The 24,107-nt window shown below is 35.4% G+C and overlaps 1 protein-coding gene, 1 long non-coding RNA gene and 1 pseudogene across 5 annotated transcripts in view; 1 reads left to right on the plus strand and 2 right to left on the minus strand.

The window, feature by feature from the left end:
* Nucleotides 1-24,107, minus strand: part of LOC134806464 (uncharacterized) — a 558,863-nt gene that overhangs the window by 122,401 nt on the left and 412,355 nt on the right. The gene's annotated exons all lie outside the window — the stretch shown is intronic.
* LOC134806396 (juvenile hormone esterase-like) overlaps nt 1-24,107 on the minus strand; it is a 142,547-nt gene that overhangs the window by 8,467 nt on the left and 109,973 nt on the right. For 3 of the 4 annotated variants that reach the window (XM_063779654.1, XM_063779655.1, XM_063779652.1), the window contains exons 1-3: nt 7,796-7,890; nt 7,341-7,440; nt 6,248-6,390 (exon numbers count right to left, since the gene is read on the minus strand). The exons of the other annotated variant lie outside the window; for it this stretch is intronic. In XM_063779654.1, the coding sequence (XP_063635724.1) occupies nt 6,248-6,390; nt 7,341-7,425 (228 nt within the window). In that variant the 5' untranslated portion in view covers nt 7,426-7,440; nt 7,796-7,890. Of the gene's footprint in view, nt 1-6,247; nt 6,391-7,340; nt 7,441-7,795; nt 7,891-24,107 lie in introns of those variants that run through there. 4 annotated transcript variants of the gene reach the window in all.
* On the plus strand, nt 13,690-16,534 carry LOC134806636 (juvenile hormone esterase-like; annotated as a pseudogene).

The following is a 24,107-nucleotide window of genomic DNA, read 5'->3' on the forward strand; positions in this document are numbered from 1 at the left end:
GATCGCGGCCAAGGAGCAACTCGGCTTGCCCGACAAATCTGGCGTGCAAGAGAGTAAAATTCGCTTTAAAATCGGTAACCTATGTCGAAAAATCGGCTGGCCGCAAGCCCGAAAGCAAGATTTTTTTCCATGACTTTAAGGGCCTCCGCGTAAGGTCAAATCGAAAGCCTACGTCGGAGATGTTCTTACGTACCCTCACTCTCTTACTTGATCCCTACGACCCTTCGTTATTAGATGGGTAGGTACTTGTATACACGTATAATAGTTTCATGTAGGTACCTATTCCACGACGACTGCAATGCTGATGCAGCCTGCGCGTTTTTTTGCCTACGGTTTTGGTGCCCCCTAGACGTGGTGCCTAAGCAAGTGCTTATTTTGCTTAAAAGGGTTAATCCGGCACTGCAAATGACAGAGGTCAATGTTTTTTTGTCAAAGTACCCACCTTCATGGCCATTATGAAGTGCTGTAGGTATACGTATGAATACGGATTTTATATGGATGCGATATAATTACGATTAGGTATAATTCATGACCGAGAAAATTAATAATTTTAAATAAATATACAATTATACGCGTGTGATATGTGTGTTTATTTTACCACTATGTAACTATGTAAACTCATTTATACTTTTATTGGTTACTTAATGTTTACTCTGTTCCCCAAAAGATGGCACTGTGCAATGAGGGGCAATTAATTTACTGTCGTTTAATTTTGTTGTATTATTAAATCAACATAATTATTCAATTAAATTTGTTGATATCCGTACCCTCTCTTCTAAACTTAGAGTTAATTTGGCAAAATCCTTCCTCGGTGGCTTATTCATGTCAACACGTATTAAATTCAGCGCCATCTGTTAGTTTACCAGGGTACTGTATAGTGGTAGCACATATTTGAAAAAAGTTTGCCCCTCCTTCCTAAGTAGCGCCATAAGATTCAGGGGCAAACTTAAGTCAATCGAGTGTTGTGGCAACCCCCCCCCCCTTTTAGGGGTTGAATTTTTATAGCCTATAACCTGGCCTGGGATGTTCTCGACAGATTAGTAAAGTTTTCATCAAAATCCGTTCAGCCGTTTTCACGTGATGCGCGTTCAAATAAACAGACAAACAGATAAACATATAAACAGACAAAAATTCTAAAAACTGTTGGAACGTGTTCTGTTATCGATTCTAAGTATCCCCAGCCAACTTTTTTTCAAATATCTTCCATGTACAGACTTTCGACCCTCTTCAGCTTTATTATATGTATAAATTATTTAAGACACCTCAACGCACTGCACGCCATAAGAAACTATTTGCTATCCCTTTCTCTCGTACAAAATATTGCTCAAATTCTTATTTCAACCGTTGTCTCAATTATTATAATATAAATGTATCCCACATTGATCTATTTTCGTATAAAACCTGTGAAAGTTTTAAAAAACAAATTATTACTCACTTTAAATTGAAATTATAAACAATAACAAACTGTATATTTAAGTAGGTAACGATAATTAAGGATAAAATAGGTATAATTGAAAATAACTTATGTATATTAGTTAGTATAATTTTATGCACTCATTGATAACTTCCGCTTACTGCTCCTACACTTAGATTAAAAATTGTTTTATTAAGGTAGGGCACTCAAGGTCTATTAACACATATAATATTATTATATAAGTTTTTGTACAAGACTGTTTGTTGCCTAAATAAATGAAAAGAAAAAAAAGAAAAGAAAAGAAATTATGGGCCAAGTTACGAAATGAAACAAGTGTACCTAGGGAAGTGATAGCTCTGTTTAAATATTGGTATTTACATCAAAATAATTTTGTAAGATGGGGTAACACAGTCTCGAGTAACTATAATTTGATGTGTGGGGTGAGACAGGGTGGGCTGTCTTCCCCAAAACTGTTTAATTTGTATGTCAACCAACTCATCGAGGAGCTGAGCAGTACCTATGCCGGATGTCACATTGACGGAGTCGCCGCCAACAATTATAGTTACGCTGATGACATGGTGCTGCTCGGCCCTTCAATCGACTCGATGAGAAGGTTGATAAAAATATGCGAGTCCTATGCTGTGGCCCATGGACTCAGGTATAATGTCAAAAAGAGCGATGTGATGATTTTTAAAGCCGGTAAAAAAAGTTATCCGACGGTACCGCTAGTGGCACTCTACGATGTCCCTTTAAACTTTGTCACTAAGTTCAAGTACCTGGGTCACTGGGTCACTGACGACCTGAGTGATGACATAGATATTGAGCGAGAGCGTAGGTCGTTGGCTGTCCGATGTAACATGTTGGCCCGCAGGTTCGCGAAATGTACTGTACAAGTAAAGACTACACTTTTCAAAGCGTACTGTCAGTCATTCTACACATGCAGCCTGTGGACCAACTATACGCAGAAGGCATACAACGGCCTACGTGTGCAATATAATAACGCGTTCCGGGTGTTGATGGGGTTGCCGCGATTTTGTAGTGCCTCTGGTATGTTTGCCGAGGCACAAATTGACAGCTTTGCGGCGATAATACGCAAGAGGTGCGCTTCACTGATGCGTCGCCTGCGCGGCAGCCCCAACAGCATTCTGAGCGTGTTTATGGAGCGCGAAAACGGCCCCATGCTCAGCCGTTGGCAGAGACTGCATGCAGTTATTGTTTAGTTTTTAGTTTTACTTTAGTCTATTTTTATGTTATACTTACACAAGTAATAAGGTTTTAATGTTCATTAACAATGTATCGACCTTTAGTCTGTAATAAATGATTTTTATTTTTATTTTATTTTTTATTTATTAATATTTTAGCACCAATAAATTTATATTAGCCTCAAATTTAAGCATCATATTATTAAAAAACGGGCAGCAAAATCAAGCCACCCAAAAAAATTATAGGGAACTTGAATTGATAGGTTGGCGTCTAAAATAATAAGTTGGCAACTAATATTGTAAAGCGATCATAAAATTTGGTTGTTTATATATTTTGTACATATACAGAATACCTAAGATACAATAATATATATAAGCTATAAATACTCCATTTTTAAATAATTTAAATTTAAACTAGGTAGGTAGGTATACTTTAAATTGACAAATTTCCTAATCCACAAATTTATTTCCCAATAATACCCTACTATACTTACTATACTTATAGTCGAAATTCCTAATCATGAAACACCTAATGGCCATTATACCGTTAGGTCTTTAAAATTTTAATTACTAATTTCAATAGTTATCACGGTGAGCAAGAGTCAAAAGATAGGTGCGACGACGAGCGAAGCGAGGAGGAGCTTGTTAGGTTGACCGTGTAGTGACCAAACAAAATATTTTAAAAGAACTTCATTTTTAAATTAATAGATAGCCGTAGGCATATATTATGTTCAGCAGTGGACGTCCTCTGGCTGATATGATATGATGAGATAGCCGTTTTCTTTTTAAAATGTGCTTCATAAATAGTCTCCAATATAATAATTCAGTTGCCAAATAAATATTTGGGTCTGCCTAAAAATAAACAAAAGCTAACGGCATTAAAATACAACTACAACGACATCCCATACCATAAGGTTGAAACGAAAAAAAAATCCTTACATACATTTTGTTTCTTTCGAAGCGATTATTTCCTAAAATATTCACAAAATTTTTGTAAAAGCCGACCAACTATACGCAGAAGGCATACAACGGCCTACGTGTGCAATATAATAACGCGTTCCGGGTGTTGATGGGGTTGCCGCGATTTTGTAGTGCCTCTGGTATGTTTGCCGAGGCACAAATTGACAGCTTTGCGGCGATAATACGCAAGAGGTGCGCTTCACTGATGCGTCGCCTGCGCGGCAGCCCCAACAGCATTCTGAGCGTGTTTATGGAGCGCGAAAACGGCCCCATGCTCAGCCGTTGGCAGAGACTGCATGCAGTTATTGTTTAGTTTTTAGTTTTACTTTAGTCTATTTTTATGTTATACTTACACAAGTAATAAGGTTTTAATGTTCATTAACAATGTATCGACCTTTAGTCTGTAATAAATGATTTTTATTTTTATTTTATTTTTTATTTATTAATATTTTAGCACCAATAAATTTATATTAGCCTCAAATTTAAGCATCATATTATTAAAAAACGGGCAGCAAAATCAAGCCACCCAAAAAAATTATAGGGAACTTGAATTGATAGGTTGGCGTCTAAAATAATAAGTTGGCAACTAATATTGTAAAGCGATCATAAAATTTGGTTGTTTATATATTTTGTACATATACAGAATACCTAAGATACAATAATATATATAAGCTATAAATACTCCATTTTTAAATAATTTAAATTTAAACTAGGTAGGTAGGTATACTTTAAATTGACAAATTTCCTAATCCACAAATTTATTTCCCAATAATACCCTACTATACTTACTATACTTATAGTCGAAATTCCTAATCATGAAACACCTAATGGCCATTATACCGTTAGGTCTTTAAAATTTTAATTACTAATTTCAATAGTTATCACGGTGAGCAAGAGTCAAAAGATAGGTGCGACGACGAGCGAAGCGAGGAGGAGCTTGTTAGGTTGACCGTGTAGTGACCAAACAAAATATTTTAAAAGAACTTCATTTTTAAATTAATAGATAGCCGTAGGCATATATTATGTTCAGCAGTGGACGTCCTCTGGCTGATATGATATGATGAGATAGCCGTTTTCTTTTTAAAATGTGCTTCATAAATAGTCTCCAATATAATAATTCAGTTGCCAAATAAATATTTGGGTCTGCCTAAAAATAAACAAAAGCTAACGGCATTAAAATACAACTACAACGACATCCCATACCATAAGGTTGAAACGAAAAAAAAATCCTTACATACATTTTGTTTCTTTCGAAGCGATTATTTCCTAAAATAATCACTTTATCAAAAAAAATTTTTTTAAGAACCTTATTCATTTTAAAACTCATATCAAATGACATCTCTTTAATCCCATAGTGTGACATGTCGTTGGATAGGTCTTTTGAAATAAATACGGCTTTTACAAAAATTTTGTGAATATTTTAGGAAATAATCGCCTCGAAAGAAACAAACTGTATGTAAGGTTTTTTTTTTCCATGTCAACCCTATAATGTTGGATGTCCTTAGATAGGTCTTTTAAAATGAATAGGGGTTTTAGAAGAACATTTATTTGATAAAGTAAATATTTTCGGAAATAATTGCTTCGAAAGAAACAAAATGTGAGTTACAATTTTTTTATCATTTTAACCTTATAGTGTGGGGTGTCGTTGGATAGGCCATTCAAAATAAGTAGGGGTCATTACACAACATTTTTTAATAAAGTGAATCATTTCGGAAATAATCGTTTAGAAAGAAAAGAAAAAGGTTTTTCCTTCTAACTTTTGAACCATTGGTCCAAAAAACATGAAAAAAATCACGAAAATAGTGCCTAAGAAACTCATTCAAATAAAATTGATCAGTTAAGCCGCTTATGAGTTATCGCTAAAAGTCTTCCCTTCTTATTTTATTTAAAAGCCTGGCAACCCTTTTTTGTGACCGGGTTTTCGCAGGCAACTCGATACCATTGTATTTGCAATATAATTACCATCATTTTGATGTATAATTCAAGCGTCAGACAGGTAAGTGCAATTATCGATATAAAATCACCTCTTTAAACACGGCAACCACATAATAGTGACCGGCAAAAGATAGGCAACCTAGTTTATTTATGTTGTACAAGTTGTATACTTTCCATTGAAACTTACTTCGTTCGTCAGACAAATCGGTGAAATCTGACGAAAATTTTTTTTTCTCAAAAATTTATTAATTTAGCCTTGACCATATTTCTTTAGGCAACCCTATTTATTTATGTTCTGGAACATATTTTCTTTCATATTTCCATAGTTTCATCCGTCAGACAGATTGGTGAAGGTCGACTATGTGGGATCTCCTACTATAAATTGTCTAGCTAGATGTTTAAATGGTTGCTATTCTATATCGGAAATTATTGTGTAAGGGGACGAAATCGGGTTATAAGTTAGTGCCCATGTACAAAAAGGGTTAAAGGGAGTGGGGGTAAGGAAAGTGAGCGAGAGATAGGGAATTTATTTCTTTGTGGCCGAAGTCACTGGCAGAGGATTTCATACATTAAAAAAGAAAATCAGTAGAAAATAATTAATATACTTAAAACAATATTATACAGAAAGAAAGGAAAAATTATTATGTTTCAATACAGGAAAATATTAACATTTATTTTCATAACAGGGGATGACGAAACTTAAAAATTTTATAAATGGATAAATTTCAGTACTCACACCAAAAACGTTATCCGGATCAACTCTCGCATACGGGATACCCAGGAACATAGAGTAATTCCCGTCCGGAGCAACAAGGCCTCGAAAACAGCCTAATGGAGTATTCACTATGGGTCTTGACGACTCAAGGCCCAGTAGAGTTTCTGCAAAATATATGTTTTAGTTACAGTGTATACACGGTCGGTTTACCAATGGTGTTTGCACTCAAAATATTTTATTGTATATAGGTCAAGAGTTTTTGAAAATCCAGCGTCTTTTCTGTGGCCATTACAAAAGTTAACAATTTGCATACAGTTTTCTAAGACTCATTGTACACATTTTAATTAAGGATGTAAAACGAAAAAAGTACTAAAATTTTTTTAGTCCATATCGGTGCGCCACCACAAGTTTTTTACAGGTCATGAATTCTAATCATTTACTGATATTATAGCATAGTCGGGCATCGCTCAATACACCAATACAACGTTTGAACGTTCCGTCATTGCGTTGCCAATGGAACCGGCCAACCATCAGTCAGTCTTCAGTCAATCTCGGTGAGGAACATTCTAGGATTGTGCGAGCAGCCCCCTATTTCACCTCGGTGACAGGTGCGACAATTGTCGACATCACTGTTACTGACGTCACAGGCCTCCGGTATATAGACTACGGTAACCGCTTACCATCGGACAGGCGGTGTGCTTGTTTGCCACCAACATATTAATTAAAAAAAAACTGCATTATATCGCCAATAAATAACTACTTATTTTGCGAAGCTAATTACAATTGTCACAAGAAACACGACGATTGTCACGAAATTCCGACACAGAACTCATTTCCTGTCAATAATTACCGAAAATTCTATTACCTACATCGTGTGACAATTGTCATCATCACCATCATCATCATAAACTTCGCAAGTGAAATACTTGTTTTTTGCCGATATAATAAAGTTTTTTTAAGTAATACAATAATGGTGGCAAACAGGAATACGGCCCGCCCGATGGAAGTGGTAACCGTAGCCCATGGATGCCTGTGACGTCAGCAACAGTGACATTTGTCGAATTGTCGCACCTGTCGCCGTGGTGAAATAGGGACCAGAAGTGACAATATTTACCTGATACAGAAGACTGGGTTGACTGCTCTGCAATAGTTAGCAGAAGGAATAAATATACCTGGCTGGCCCTGTCCTCAGAGAACATCGTGATATCTAGCTTCTGAAAAGAGAGAGACATAATAAATCTTGACTTCTTTGCATACTTTATTTACAATATACTTACAACTAAGTGTGGTATTCATATAAACAATTGATGATACCTTGAAACTTGAATGCTAATCATACACAAGATAATCAAGATTTAAACTTCTAATAGGCACCATTATTTAGAAGAAAACTAAACTTTCTTTAGTTTAGAAGTTTGTAGTCTATATTGTCTTTTTTAATTAATTGCTTATTTATTTCTTAGTTTTAAGGTATTTATTAATGGTTGTATTGATTTTGACATTTTAATTTCTGTATTTTTACTTGTGTAATAAATTACTTGATTTCGCTATTGACATCTAAATACTTACACTTAGCACTTGATAACATGTTTTTATTTATAAGTTTACTCTAGTTATAAACTGCTTACTTCAACGAGTACCTAAACTAAAATGAAGAAATCTCGGTATTTAAAAAAGGTGACTTTTAATTACTAACCATAACTGAAAACCACAATCAGTCAAGGTAAATACTTAATGAGAAGAAATTATTACAAATATATTTTGTCACTGTTACGCTACGCTTAATTTATTTTGAGAAAAAATTAGCATAATATTACATTGTTGTATACTTATTTAGATTCTTAGTTCATTATTATCTATTTAAAGCTTTAATAATACCTATTGTGATAGTATTCAATCACATATAAGTAATTCTGAATTCAGTACTTTTAATGACAATCAAATATCATTCCCACTTTAATCATACTTTTGTTTTTTGCCAGGCAATCTTGGGACATTCTAAATTCTTGCAATTCAATCAGGCCTGTGGGTAAAACTTACCAAAAACGATATATCTACTTAATCTACTTAAAATCGTCTATCAAGTTCCAGAGAACCATAAACCAAAACAAAACAGGGAATGTAATAAAGGTAACACGATCAGATTAGATACAGCGGCACGACATCGCCAGTGAAATAAATATCGCACCCGACATCAAAAACTAAATTTCAGAACATGGAAAACTAGTTTAACGAGAACTAGAGTCCGACAAAAATGGACCATATGACATACTACATAAGAAAACATAAATAAGTCTGTCGATATTTGAACAGTATTATGCAAGTTTGGACAGGAAATTTGATGAAGTGACTTCGCTGGTATATATTGAGGAATGCCCCAAAGCAGGCCGCGGTAGCGCTGAAGGTCGAGAAATAAGCAGAGTAGTGTCATTGAGACTGATGTTAGCGGTTAGATTTTTATGGAAAGTTTGCACTTACTATCAATGGTAGGGTGAAGAGAATGTCTTAGATAATTTATTACATGTTTACACCGTATAGTAATTTACATTTTCGGTGGTTAAATATTGACGGCTTAAATCGATCGGGTCCGGACTCGAACCTGACATCAGGCGGATAGAACGTCGTAAAAACTTACGAGCGACTTGCAAAACGAATAACTGATCAAAGACCTTTTATGTGACCTAATCTAGCTTTAGCTTTAGTGTTCAGACAAATCCTCCTTTAGAATTTTAGCTTAACGTTAAAACGGTATCTTATAAAAATCGAGGAAACTGAGAGTTAAAGATCTAAGATCATTTTGGGACCAGGGGGCCTCTTAACACATTCACTGCCCCCGACGCACATGTGCGTTCACCGCCATACAAGTTTGTTCCCAGGCCACGCCCCCTGGCAGTGAATGCGTTAAGCATGAAACTAAAGACGCGTATAATGTCTTATACCTACACAATAACCTAAAGTAAGAAAGAAGTATACTTATTAATGCGCGTGCGATAGAGATAATAAATCGCGGGTTTATATACAATAATATTACAGAAAGTACAAAGGAAAACTTATTTATACACCGTGTTTTTTTTATTTCCGTTAATTTCAAGGGTGCATTCCTGAGCTTGAATCAACTAACTTTCTCAAAGATACCGGTATTCTAATTAACTCCGTTTCAGAGATAATCAATTTTTTTCCTTATAAGGCCACTACGAGTACACCACTTGCCTTAGGGCCTGTTTACATACCTGTTGATTACTTACTATTCATAAACGTTTACTAAAGTTGACAAGCCGATAATAATCGTTTGTCCCTTTCCGACGTATTGGTATGATGGAAAGGGACAAACGATTATTATCGGCTTCTCAACTTTAGTAAACGTTTATGAATAAGGGGGTTAGTGTTTAGTATGAGTTCATACATTTGCTACTAAACATACTTATGGTAACATTCCATTTCTAACCGCAGCTGCACTACCGGTACTGAACGCGTCACTGTCATTGTCAATTTCCATAGTCAAATTGACAGTAGTGCAGCTGTCGTTGGAAATGGAATGTTACCCTTAAGTACTATCTCGGACGATCGATGTTAGAAATGACATTGGTCACAGTTTTCAATTGTTTGGTTGAGTTAAATGTAATGCAAGTGTTACAACAACGCTATACCTATGCAACATTTAATTACCTTTATTAAAAAAAAGCCCCGAAGTAACCGGAATTTAATAAAGAGACTAGGTACCTAACCTACAAAGGATGTCTTTTGTCCCATGCCCTTTCCTACATAAGCTGACTTGTTTCATCGATCAACGTGAATGACACGTGACAAAATATAATATTGTGAGCGTGTGAAGGGTTAAGATTGATCACCAAATTTGGCAGCCACTTGTAATGCAATGTCTTATAAAATTTAGATTCAAACTTCACAGGCGCAGCCTTACTGCTGCGGTATGCGGCGCTACATTGATGATGTAGTATGAATTCGAACGGTTCCTTTAGTAATTTTATTATCCTTCTTCTTTCTTGTTTTTGTCTTCTTTTTTTGAGTCATCCTTTATGCAGACCTTGGCCTTCGGCCTCGCTTACACTAAGCAACAATTTCACCATGGTGACAGGTGCGACAATTGTAAAACATCACTGTTGCTGACGTCACAGGCATCCATGGGCTACGGTTACCGCTTACCATCGGGCGGGCCATATTCCTGTTTGCCACCATCATTGTATTATTAAAAAAAACTTTATTATATCGGAAAAAAAACAGATATTTCTCTTGCTAAGTTTATGACAATTGTCACAAGAAACACTACAATTGTCACGAAATTCCGACATATAACTCATTACCTGTCAAGAATTACCTACCTACAATTCTTCTAAATCTTGACAATTGTCAGAAACTTCGCAAAAGAAATACAGTGGAAACTGGATAAGTGGAATCGCAAGGGACCGGCTGTTTAGTTCCGCTTATCCAGGTTTTCCATTTATCCAGTTTTCCACTAAACCAGGTTCAAATAAAACGTTTTCTCACTTACAGAGGCTCTCGCTAACAGAGGTTGTGGATGCTAGTAATGTCGCTTATAGAGGTCACGTATGATCAAGACTTAAATAATCATCTTTTATTAAATATGTATGTAGATATGTATGTACTACCTGACTTTTAAAAAAGCAATACTGCAAATAATCCACAGTACCTACTCATATACAATTTTCAAAATTACAAAAACAAAATCACTCCTAATACTTATTAATGCAAGAGAAACCAGTATGGTTAAATAAATCAATGTACCGATTGTACTTTAATGCAAAAAAAACTGAGCGAAGTGTGATCTCATAAAAAATACGTAGTGAAAACACGAACCATAATGTTAACGAAACAAACTACCCTCCTTGTGACGGTTTATTAATAATACAAATTTTATAACGCCGAGCTATTCCACTCATAGAGGTTTCGGAGACGGCTGCTTCCAGTTACAGAGGTAAAATTAAGAAATTTTCGAAAAAATATTTCTTATAGAGGTAATTCGTTGCCAAGGTACTGGAACCGAGAACTTGGGTCCACTTAAAGAGGTTTTCCACTAACCCAGGTTCCACTTATCCAGTTTCCACTGTATCTGTTTTTTTTTAGATATAATAAAGATTTTTTAAATAATACAATGATGGTGGCAAACAGGAATACGGCCCGCCCGATGGTAAGTGGTAATCGTAGCCCATGGATGCCTGTGACGTCAGCAACAGTGATTTTACAATTGTCGCACCTGTCACCGATGTGAAATTGGGGCCAGAAGTCAACTTCACTAAGCAATTCAACCGGAATTTCCTCCCGCGGACGCTCCGGCTGTGGAATGAGCTCCCCTGCCGAGGTTTTCCTGAGAACACAGTAAGGGGTTCTTCAAAAATGAGGTGTAGGTATTCAAAAGGTCGGCAATGCGCATGTAACACCTCTTTAGTTGCAGGCGTCCATAGGATACGATACGACTGCTTAGTGCTTAACATCAGGCAGGCCGTATGCTTGTTTGCCAACGATTTAGTATAAAAAACATAATAAATAACGTGCGTTAAAGTTATGCTAATTTTACTTAAATCACGTTATTCGGCAAAACAGTAACAAATTCGTCTTTATAATGCATAATTGGGTAATTCTTATTCTTATGCATTTTTTGTGTAACACGTAAGAATAGCATGTATTTTTGTGAAAATAAGTAAACTCTATATCAATATACTTAGCAATTTACCTCTAGGTTTAGTAGTGCTAGTCAACCTAAATGTATTGTCCTGAGCGTATTAGAAACATGTAAAAAAAAAATTACAAGTGCGAAATGTCACGGACCGTGTAGTGTGACTTCCCCAGATTTTGTGATATTTGATTTTTTTTTTTTAAATATGAAGTGATTTTGCAATAATTTATATCAAATATAAAACACTAATCCTTGTTCTACAACACTGTTTAAAAATTGTATGGATTTATAACGATTTTATATAATTTTAAACAACATACATTTTGTGATTCGTTTTCGCGTCACCACCGCGCGTGGTAATATAAACATGCGGTACTCGGTAGAAAATTATCTTTACTACTGGCAGCCTTATTAAAGTTTTTTTAGAACAGCAACACTGTATTGTTGTCAGGTTTACAAATGGCTGAAGGGAGAAGTTTTGTCGAAAATTATTTATTTGTGTTCATTTGAAAAAACGGTCAACCTTAACGCGTCAACGCCGTGTTAGAGTTTTTAAAGTAAGTTGCAGTTTCATGTTATTGCTTGTAAAATAAGATATACCTCATACATTGCAGATTAAGCTAATTATTTAACATTTGCAAAATCAAAGGAAATGTGCATGTAATATCGAACATGTTCCAAATTATCACGACCGTGGCCTCAAAAACCACGGACTTTTGAGTCCACGTTCGTGACATATAGAAACGTGGTCGTGTCATTCTTAATTCGTTTGATTAATTTAGAGGCACATGCACTTTTCAGAAATACATTTTTATTAGCTACAGATCATTTGCTATTATTGCCCGACTGCCAAAGCAAAAAAATGTTTTTCGCTTGTATGTATGTATGATGTGTATCGAATTCTTCGTCACGATCTACAGCCTTTATAGTTTGACCGATTTCAACGTCTGAGCTGTCATTAGGTTTGTCGTAGTCATAGGAGTAACTTAGGCTATGTTAAAATAACTATATAAATCTAAATAGCCGATTTGGCCACCAAAATGCCGAAATGTCACGACTGAGGGACACTTTGTCACAACCGTGTTTATGTACTCATTTTATTTATCTTTCCTGAGGGTATTAAGCTTGACCATATGAATCAAAAAATTGCTTTTTGTATGTACTTTTGATATATGTAAATAATATGTGAAAAATAAAAACGTTTATGAAAAAAAAACAATTTTGGACACAATTTAAGAATCACCCAATTATTTTCTATACTTACCTTGTCCAATGATAATATTGTTATACATATTTAGTCATGGTAAATAATTGAGTATATATATTTTAATACTTACGTCAATTTCTTAATTTTAGTGTAGTTTGAGACCTCGCCAACAAAGGGATTGTTTGTTGTCAAAATTTTGTAGTAAAAAAAATAATAAAATTAAAAAATGTGAATAATTATTTAACTGCCGTAATAAAGTATAATTCAACGAAAAATTAATTCTAACTATCACCTATTATTTCACTCAACTTTTAATATTTTAAAGTATTGGTAAACTGCTTTTGGTCTGTATATTTCAGATGGAGATTAAAATTCATAGATATACGAAATTTTATTTGAAGTAGTGATCGATATAAATTTAACAGTAATCATAAAGCAGGCCACTGACGAGCCTTCCAATTGGATGCCGTTACAATGGATTCATCCAAATGGACGGCATCCTAATATTAAACATTGTACGTTTTTGACATTCACGGACCGATTTTGGATTGCAGCCACGCTATTTGGACTGTTGGAAGGCTCGTCAGTGGCCACCTTAAGGTCACGATGTTCAATGGAGTCTATGCCACCAAACAGGTGCTATTCTACCTTCTATTAATAAGTGCACAGCAATTATCCCGGGCTTTTGTACCAGGTAATTTATTTTTCTTTTCAGCTATAACAGATATTAGAATAGTAGTTTGTGTTACAAGGGATCAAAATGATATATTTCCGTCAAGGGCGTACATTGAATCCTGAATGAAGCGATGGATTCTTCAATAGAATCCCGAACGTAGTGAGGGATTCTAAAGTAGAATCCTGAGCGTAATGAGGGATTCACGTGTTCACTCCCAAGACGAAATAATTTTGATACCGTGTGACACATACTGCTTTTCACATCAATAATGAGGAAAATAAAAAAATAAATAAATGAGGAAATTATCATGTATCAAAACACTATTTAAGCTAAAAACAATATGTAAAAATGAATAACAATGTGTCCTATAACAGAAAAGTACAACTTTGATCCCTCCTAGCAGGGAAGAAAAGTGCCACTTTGATCCCTCTTAGCGGGGAAGAAAAGTGCCACTTTGATCCCTCCTAGCGGGGAAGAAAAAGCCCTTTTTTCGAATAGGTAATGTGAAAAAAATCTTTGTGAAAAATAGGGCGTCAGGCCGAATACGAAAATTGTTGTGAAAGATGCCACGAGCATTTTTTGACATAAGGATGACGCACGCTAGACCGGGCCGAGGCGTCCGACGTGGCATTTTTTTTATGACTGCTTTATCTTTCAGAAATATTGGGCCCTGAGTGGGCTAGACACATAGTGCATACTCCAGTAGGCAGTTTTCGAGGTCTCCAGGCCCAAGACGGGAATTACTCTATGTTCCTGGGTATCCCGTATGCGAAAGTTGATCCGGACAACGTTTTTGGTGTGAGTACTAAAAAAACTAGATATCTCTTGTCAGTGCTGTGCAGTTTTCTCTTCTCTTATTTCCTTAGTGTAAGAATATTTTTCTATTCCTGGTACGATACTATATCTATATATTCCTTCATTGCACAAAATTAACTTATTATGATCGATTCATCATTTCCTTTTTCTCTCATTTTACATTCCATTAATTTTTTTTCTGGTGGTTTGGCAGTAAAATGGTACTTATATATACTTATATTAAAAAAAATCACATGCAATTTATTATTTTTTACTTGTTTCCTATTTTATGTCCAATATTAAAGATAGACTCGTTACTTTGTATTTAAGATACTTACCTACTAATTTACCATCATATTTCATTCAACCTCTTACGCCTACTTGCACCATTTCACTAGCCCAGGGTTAACCGATTAAACCTTGAGTTACCATGGTTACCAGTACAATTTGACATTAGGTTAAACGTTTAACCACTTAACCCCAGATTAGTGGGATGGTGCAAGTGGGTCTTAGAGAATGAATTCCAGAATAAAGTAACAATAATTTAAACAAACACACTCTGCGGCCCTGACCACCAACCACTGACCGGCGGCAACCTAGGTTAGGTTTGTGTTTATATGTATTTTTTATTGTTTTTTATGTGCTTTTGTATTTTACTTTTATATTCATGTTATAAACAACCTAACTTAAGATGAAAAATATATAAAGAAATTTAATCATACAAAATTTCATGATTATAATATTAAGTTTTAGGTATTATTGAAACAAAATCGTGTTAACATTTCAGACTCCTATATCGGTTAGGTTTGAAGGCATATTTGAAGCAGTCGACGACACCGCAATATGTCCTCAAGAAGAAGAATTTAACAAAACAATTACTGGGAAACTTGAGTTCACATCAACATTTATATACCGAACAGCGCTAGTATTGATAGTCCCTTACCTGTGATGATCCAAATATTTGGAGGTAAATTCCAATTCGGATTTGCAGGCAGATACCTTTGGACCACGCTTCTTAGTCAGACATGACGTTATTTTCATTACTTTCAACTATCGCCTTGGCTCGTATGGATTTTTTTGTCTAAGCAATTCTAAAGTACCAGGGAATCAGGGTTTAAAAGATCAAGTTCAAGCGCTACGCTGGATTAAAGAAAATATACGATATTTTGGCGGAGACAAATCCAAGATCACTTTAGAGGGAAACAGTGCAGGTTCAATGTCTGTGGATTTACATCAGAACTTTCTAAAAGAACCACTTTATAACAGAGTGATTTTACAAAGCGGCATTTCATTAACTTATGGAGTAATTACACGCCCTGATCTGGATGCTCCTTTAAAGTTGGCAAAGCAATTGAATTATACAACAAATGATATTACTGTCGCTTTATCATTTTTGAACAAAGTCATATCATATCATTTTTGAGCCACATGAACTTATTGCTGCAACAAGAGATTCTGGTATGTTTGTTGGACCGTGTGTTGAAAAGAAATTTAAGAATGTTGATAACTATATAACGAAGCATCCAGTTAATATACACAGTGTTAAAGATGTCGATGTTTTAATTGGTTTTACTAATGACGAAGGCTACGTCGGAGTCGTTGTGATGGAAAAAGAGGAATACGAAAGTAAAGACTTCGTGTCTGAGCTTTTAGAAGCTTATTATGATTATAAAAATGAAAGTGTACTTTCAGATGAAATAAAACCAATCGTCCGGCTGTTTTATTATGGCAGTAATTTTAATAATAAGAGACCGGGAGTAAATATATTTTCCGATTTTATAATGTACAATCCGATATTGAGAACTATTAGAAAATATTTGGACAGTGGTATCGAAAGCATGTATTTATATATGTTTTCGTATTCTGGTGAAAGGTCTTTTGATAAGGATAATGAAAAATGTATCATATACAGAAGTTGGTGCTGCCCACGCTGACGAGCTGGGATATTTATTTTACAAAACGCTAAAGGAAAAATTTTAAATACTAATTACATCTTTAATTTTTAGAAACCCAACACCGAAACCTTCAAATTTGATTCCTCTGCAGTGGCCACGCGTATCCCAGGACAAACTGCCATATTTGGAGATAAACACTGAACTACGCCTAGGTTCAAGACCGATGCACGACCGGATGAACTTTCTGGACCTTCTGTACATGCATATAGGACGTTATCATAAGGAGCATTTATGGACTGAGCAATAAGAATTTTTGAAAAGAAAAATATATCGTTATATTTCACATCTTTTTATTTGTAAATAAAGTTTTTTTACTGTTTACAGTCTTACATATCTTTAAGTAATTTAATTTGAATATCTGTATTTATTTAGTGCCCATAAAAATAAAATGTTTTATTTACGAGCGTCATGTCAAAGAAAAATCATTTGTATAGTTTCGAAAACTGTCTGGTTAGTGAGGCCCACTTTATATAAAGGGAATACTTACGGCATACTGAAAATTCCTTACCTGGACTGGCCACTTAGAAAACATAAGTCGTCTCATATATCAGAATCCAGAAACTTTCAGTATATGTACTGGGTGATTTTGGGGTCCTGATCCCGAATATCAATGTATTAAGATGGTCGTACTGAACAAGTGATGTCCTCCCAGACGTATCCGTCGACGGCGACATCCTGACAAATCAAAAAGGGTCTTAACACTCTTAACTATTACGTGCGTGGGCGCGAGCGTGGCTCGCAAATCCAAATTTGGTCTTGAAAGTGCGGCAACACAAAACACAGTAAAGCTGCCCAGACGCGTTGTATGTGTAATTGTAGGAGGGCTTGGGCCGAGTTTTTCGGAGCTGGCGTTTGGCGTCAAGATCTTCAAGTCGGGTGTGTTCGAAGTTATCAAGTCCCGTATTGACAGCAGTTCGCCAGTCCGATCTCCGAGATGCAAGCTCCTCCCACGACTCGCATGATATGCCGGTGGCCAAAATGTGGCGTTTTAAGACATCCCTGTAGCGCAGGTACTGCCCACCAGCCTTGCGTTTACCTGAGGCTAGCTCAGAGTAAAGTACAAGGTGTGCACACCAACGCAATTGGCCTTTTATGAGCAGACATTCCATACCCGGCATGCCCGTCCGGCGAAGAACCTCCGAGTTCGGAACACGATCCTGCCACTTCAACCGCAGTAATGTATTAAATATACCCCTGGGTCCATACGTTTCGTCTACTCCGGGCCTTCAATCCATTAGTTCTTTTTCGCGAATTTGTGGTTGGTCTCATAGGGAAAGTTTAGTCGTCCGTAACAAATATTTGACATTCAGACGGCGCCAAAATAACTCAGTATACATGTACCTATTGTTCTTACACACCCCCTCCCTTCCCCTGCTTTGTTAACGTCTTCATGAATTTAAATGAATTCAGAACATCACTCTGCATATTTAACTTGTCTCGTCTTCAAGGTGACGACAGAGTTCATGTTTACAAAGATTTAACTAGAAATAGTCTATTTGGAATTTCTAGATATAATTATCTAGAAATTCCAAATAGCTTATTATTATTATAGTAGTACCTATTAGTAAATAGTGTAAATTTCATTCGATAGCGTAATGTGACGTACGGTCGTACGCGTTTGCGTTAAGTGTCATTTTGTATGGGATTTTGTTTCCAAAACATCCCGCTTGGCGCGCTGTTCAAAATCCCATACAAAAATAGACAACGCAAACGCGAAGCTCGTCACGCTGTCGAATGAAATATACACTAGGGGTTCTGTAGATACCTATAAAAAGAGTAAACTTGTAAGCCTTCTGGAATGTTCTCGCTGAGAACTTCCCAGATCACGATCGAAACATTCAACGACATCCGATACAGAGGGCCTAACGCGAACCACGTTCGATGTGTTGCCTCCCTGTCACACTTACGTACGAATTTACAAGTGTGACAGGAAGGCATCACGTCGAACGTGGTTCGCGGTAGGCCCTCTGAAAACTAGAGAATTCTAACAATTCGGGGAAGGAGCCCGCCTCTCAAATATGCAGGATAATTGAGCGTTTACCCTTTTTAATACCAAAAGGTCGTATCTTCATAGAACCTCTTTGTAAGTTAAGATATTTTCGAAATAACTGACGCGGTGTTCATTGAATACCAAAAGGTCGTATATCCATAGAATTTATTTGTAACTTAAGACTTTTACGTCATGATGGACGCAGCGTTCAGAGCTAAAATGGCGTATGTCTGTATGAATCTCATTGTATCTTAATAAAAGTGAGCGCTGTATAGCGAAAGCTAGTATTAATGTAGAAGTTTAAAATAATTTGTGCTTGTTCGATTCTGATTATGCCAAATGTGAACTGGAATTTGACGTTTTCAATCGGATTTAAAGTTTGTTTTCTGATAAGTAATGATTATTTGCGACAGTTTTATTTTTAGCGCTTCTTCTATACAAACGTAGTCTCCATTTTCCTCTCTGTTACCTAAATAATAACTGCCGTCGATTCCATAGTGGTTCTTTAAAATGTCGCTCGATCAATGACATTGGAATTCTATGCCATTAGCTGTACCACTACCACCAGTTTTGACATTGACATATTCACTCACGTCTAAGTAATTTACTTTCTATGCATCTCACTCGTACTCGCATATTAGTGCAAGCGAAATGTATAGAAAGTAATTTACGTAGACGCGAGATAATATGTCACCCCATTGGTAGCCGTACTGAAGCACTACCACCAGTTTTAACATTGACATATTCACTCACGTTTAAGTAACTTACTTTCTATGCATCTCGCTCGTACTCGCATATTAGTGCAAGCGAGATGTATAGAAAGTAATTTACGTAGACGCGAGTTAATCTGTCAATGTCAAAACTGGTGGTAGCCGTACTGATCAACTGAGTCGCGCCATCTGGCAAATTCGAAAATATCTTAAAAAAAAACTAGTTTTTAAAGAATACAGAGAGCCTTTACGAAATGTAGGTAGTTAAAAAGTATTTGTATTTTTGGTAAAGTTGAATATAATTAGGATAATCCTAGTTAGAAAGCTGTTTCTAAATACGTAATCACTTGGTTTTGTCAGCGCCCTGGGCGAAGAAATTAGTAAACATTTCATGTTCTACAAAACAAAGCTGAAGAGAAAACAATGTGAACACGAAATGTTTTCCAGCTTCCCATTTATATAGTAAAGATGGGTGCATTACATTTGTTATAATTACTTTTCATATATTATAGTTTGATATATCGTTATTTAGAATAACGTAATAAATGGCATACTACCGTAATACCTAATTAACGGTATACATAATGTTAATGTTGGTATAATGGTCATAAGGTATATTTACTCTTCGTTTAATATACATTGCCATAATTATTACAAAATCTAAAGCATATAATTTGCTATAACAAGAGATATCACATAATTATTTATGTGGCATAATAGTTGCATGACATAAATGGGTTAGGTTAGGTTGGAACTGCGACTCCGCATAAACGAATAACTACCTAACAAAAGGAGGGTTAGGTTAGGTTAGAACTTTGACCCTCCGTAGAATAAAATACTCTAGGAAAAATAGTAGTTTAGGTTAGGTTTGAACTGCGGCCCCGCAGAACGAAAACCGTGTAAAAATTGGTTAGGTTAGGTTAGAACTGCGACCTCCTTAGAATAAAATAGCTAGCAAAAGCAGTAGGGCTGCGTACTAGTTATAAAAAGTATGTAAAACTTTACGTTATCAGTAAATGAAATATGCCAAATATGTTATACAATATATGTATTTATACTTGATAAAATTGTATGAAGTATTACGTTATACAAAAATATAATATAACAAATGTCATTATAAAATATGTATATATACTATTTGCAAATTATATTACATTAGGCATTATATCAATGACAGTTTAGATGAAATCACAATATAATAAAGGAAACGTATAATAAAAATTACATTATAACATACAATAATATATCAAGTGGCGTTATAACAAATGTATGATAGTTTTTTTATAATTATATTAAGCATTACACACCCAGTAAAGATATAATATATATTTCTATTTAACTGGAATTTTAGTTTTGGCTAGGTTTTTGAAGTGAAAACTTCTTTAGCGGCGCTGTGCACTTTTTGTGATGGGGAAAAAATGTTAAACTCGCGACAGGTCACGTGTCTGTAAGACGTAAGATTCGTAAGACGGACACGTGACCAGTACGGTTACCATCCTTTTGTCACTGACATAAACGCCGTCGAGAACGTAATTTACTTTCTATACATCCCGTTTGCACTAATATGCGAGTGCGAGCGAGATGTATAGAAAGTAAATTACGTTCTCGACGGCGTTTATGTCAGTGACAAACTGATGGTAACCGTACTGATCGAAAAACTATTACAATGTCATTGAGTTTTCACTTCTGCTGGCACTCCCGGAGTGCAACCCGTTTTTTATCTTTAATTTTTATACAGGTGACCCAATAAATAGTAAGTTGACGAAAAAATGTTACTGCAGTATCCCCAGTCACACATTTATTCAACACAAAACCATCCCAGTTAAAGCCATGGCCGAATGTTAAAACTGCGAATACTACGAACTAACCAGCGATACTGTCCGGAAATCCGGATTAAACCCGGATAAACCGGATCACGGTTTTCGAGCTTGTTTTTTAGCGTCAATTTCACGGTCGGTGGCGCTACAGAACGGAGGCGGAGTATATGGCACTAAGCGCATTTGAAAATTCATTCGATTCTGTGACTTGTACATTGGGAATAAAGTTTGAAATTGAGTGTGTTTATAAATGGATTTAAGGATATGTCAAGTATATCAGTATTTAGCAGCCATTTTGCATATAATGAGTTTAATGTGGCTTAGGAAGGAAATAAGGAGAAATTGTTTATACTATTGACGTGTAGGTAGGTACCTACCTACAAAGAAAATTAGAATAATTGTTTTAAAACATTTTAAACTCTGTTCGTAGCATTAGTAAAACGAATAGCAAATTTAAGTATATCGGGAAATTTTTGCGAAGTAATAAGATAATCTCAACAACAACGATTAGTACCTACATGACTGGGACACTTTCTTTCTTCTATAAAGATTGATAAAGCTCTGAAATGAAATAACAAAAAAGTTTAAAAGTTAGATGTAAGACTTTAAATAAAATCGTCTATTTCTTAAATATAATTTTCCCTTTACATCTTCATTGGTCAGCTACCTAAGCAGAATATTAACTACAAGCAAAAAATAAGCAATTTCTAGACCCAGACACTTGAAAAGGGTCAAAGAAGCTTCAAAGTTATTTCGAAATAAGATTGAATAGACGAACAGAATACTAATATATCTTTTGAAATATTTGTTTGTAAAAATAAAGGGTTTATCTATTTATGAGCATACTTTTGAAAACATTAATATTATTTTATTTTGTCCAATGGGCCGGAATAAAGCTCTTATAATAAATAATCATTTCGATGGTTCAAAGAGATGGATAAACAGGCTGATTCAAATTTTAAAAATATGAATTTTGTTTGATATTAATCTTTTTCTTAGAATACATATAAATGAAATTTTTGCGAAGTGGCAAAACATCCCTATAACATTATTATACTACTAGCTTTTGCCCGCGACTTCGACTGCGTGGAATTAGTAACAGCAGCTAAAGTAGATTATAGCGCCTGGATAATGCTAATAGCAATCATTCAATTCGCGCATTGCTTACTTCAATTATTAGGCAATTCATTAACTCTTTGAATTCCACCCCCCCCCCCCCCCTGTGCACTCTCTTGAGGGATGATTTCCGACATAAAAACTATTCTATGTCCTTCCCCGGGACTCAAACTATCTCTATACCAAATTTCAACTAAATTGGTTCAGCGGCTTAAGCGTGAAGAGGTAACAGACAGACAGACAGACACACTTTCGCCTTTATAATATTACTAGCTTTTGCCCGCGACTTCGTCTGCGTGGAATAAGTACCAGCAGCTAGAGTAAGTACAGCGCCTGAATAAAATCTAATAGCAATTCGAGCATAATATGTTTAATTGTTTACACCAATTAACAGGCACATCATTAATTTTCTCATTTCCACCCCCCTTTTCACCCTCTTTAGAGATGACTTCTGACATAAACACTATCCTATGTCCTTCCCCAGGACTTAAACTATCTCTTTGCCAAATTTAAACTTAATCCGTTCAGCGGTTTAAGCGTGAAGAGGTAACAGACAGACAGACACACTTTCGCCTTTATAATATTATATATTTATAATAATATTATATATATAGGTATGGACTTGGAATTGGTTGTGCAAGGCTATAGAAAAATGTTTGGCAATGAATTGAGGTTTGAATGTGCATTTGCGGCAGCAATTTAGTCAGCAGTAATATCGCACCGGATTACTACATCAATAATGCTGGTGTAACTAGTCAAACTCCGAACATTACCTTAATGCACTGCGATTAAATCAATATCATATTTTGATAATCTGAACGTTCCTCCTGAAAATAATGTATTAAATTAATTACAAAAATTAGTAATGTTCTCGAAAGCTGGCTTTAAATATTTATATTTCAGTATCAGAGCAATGGTTAGGTGTGCATTAATTTGAAATTAAGAATTAGAATAAGAAATGTTTATTAGCACAAATAATAATTAATAACACAAAATAAAATAACACAAAACTAAAATTCAATTACATTAATATTTGTGCCAAAAAGTCCTCACTCAGCTTCTTGTCACGTTGTGTATCCTAGGACACAACGTGACGCTGATTTTCAGTGAGGCCTGGTAAAAGACTAGCAGCCGTATTCGAACAATGAGATACGTCAAATACTAGATATTGAAACGATATGGATTGGATATGTCAGTGTCAAACAAGTGTCAAACGTGACGTTTTTGTGAACAATGAATAAATAATAATTATAAGGCTATTAAGATGCGCAATTATTTAATGCATTTAATTGAAGTATCACTACACCTTATTGAACAAAGTCCCCCCCCGCGTCTGTTTGTGTGTATTAGCGATAAACTCAAAAACTACTGAACGGATTTTCATGCGGTTTACACCTATCAATAGAGTGATGTTGGTTTAGTTGTATAATTTGTTAAGATTTTGGGTCGCTAGTTTACTATGAGGGTAAATATGTCAATTTTAACCACCATTCAAGAAACATCGAAGGGTTAATTTTGAAAATTGAAAATGTCTGCAAAACCCGAACCCAGACTCGTAGTTTGTTTTTTTAGCATTAGAAATAAGGTAAACAATCTTGATGAGTCTTTTAATTGAAAAACACATTTTAAAAATAAGTAACGGCAAATATGTAACAATTATGAATCTAATACGATCTTTTATAGTATTTTGCTTTCAAGTAATAGTTATTGATTTTTAAAAAGCGTTTTTCAATTAAAAGACATGTCAAGATCGCTTACCTTCTTACAAGTTCTTTCTAATGCTAAAAAAAACGAACTATAGTGTAAATTTCATTCGATAGGGTGACGATGGTTCGCGTTTGCGTTATGTCATATGTCTATTTAAGTAAGTATGGGATTTTGAACAGCGCGCCAAGCGGGACGTTATGGAAACTCAAAATCCCATACATAATGACACTTAACGCAAACGCGTACCTACCTCGTACC

Source organism: Cydia splendana, chromosome 3, assembly GCF_910591565.1.
Source record: "Cydia splendana chromosome 3, ilCydSple1.2, whole genome shotgun sequence".
Lineage (NCBI taxonomy): Eukaryota > Metazoa > Arthropoda > Insecta > Lepidoptera > Tortricidae > Cydia > Cydia splendana.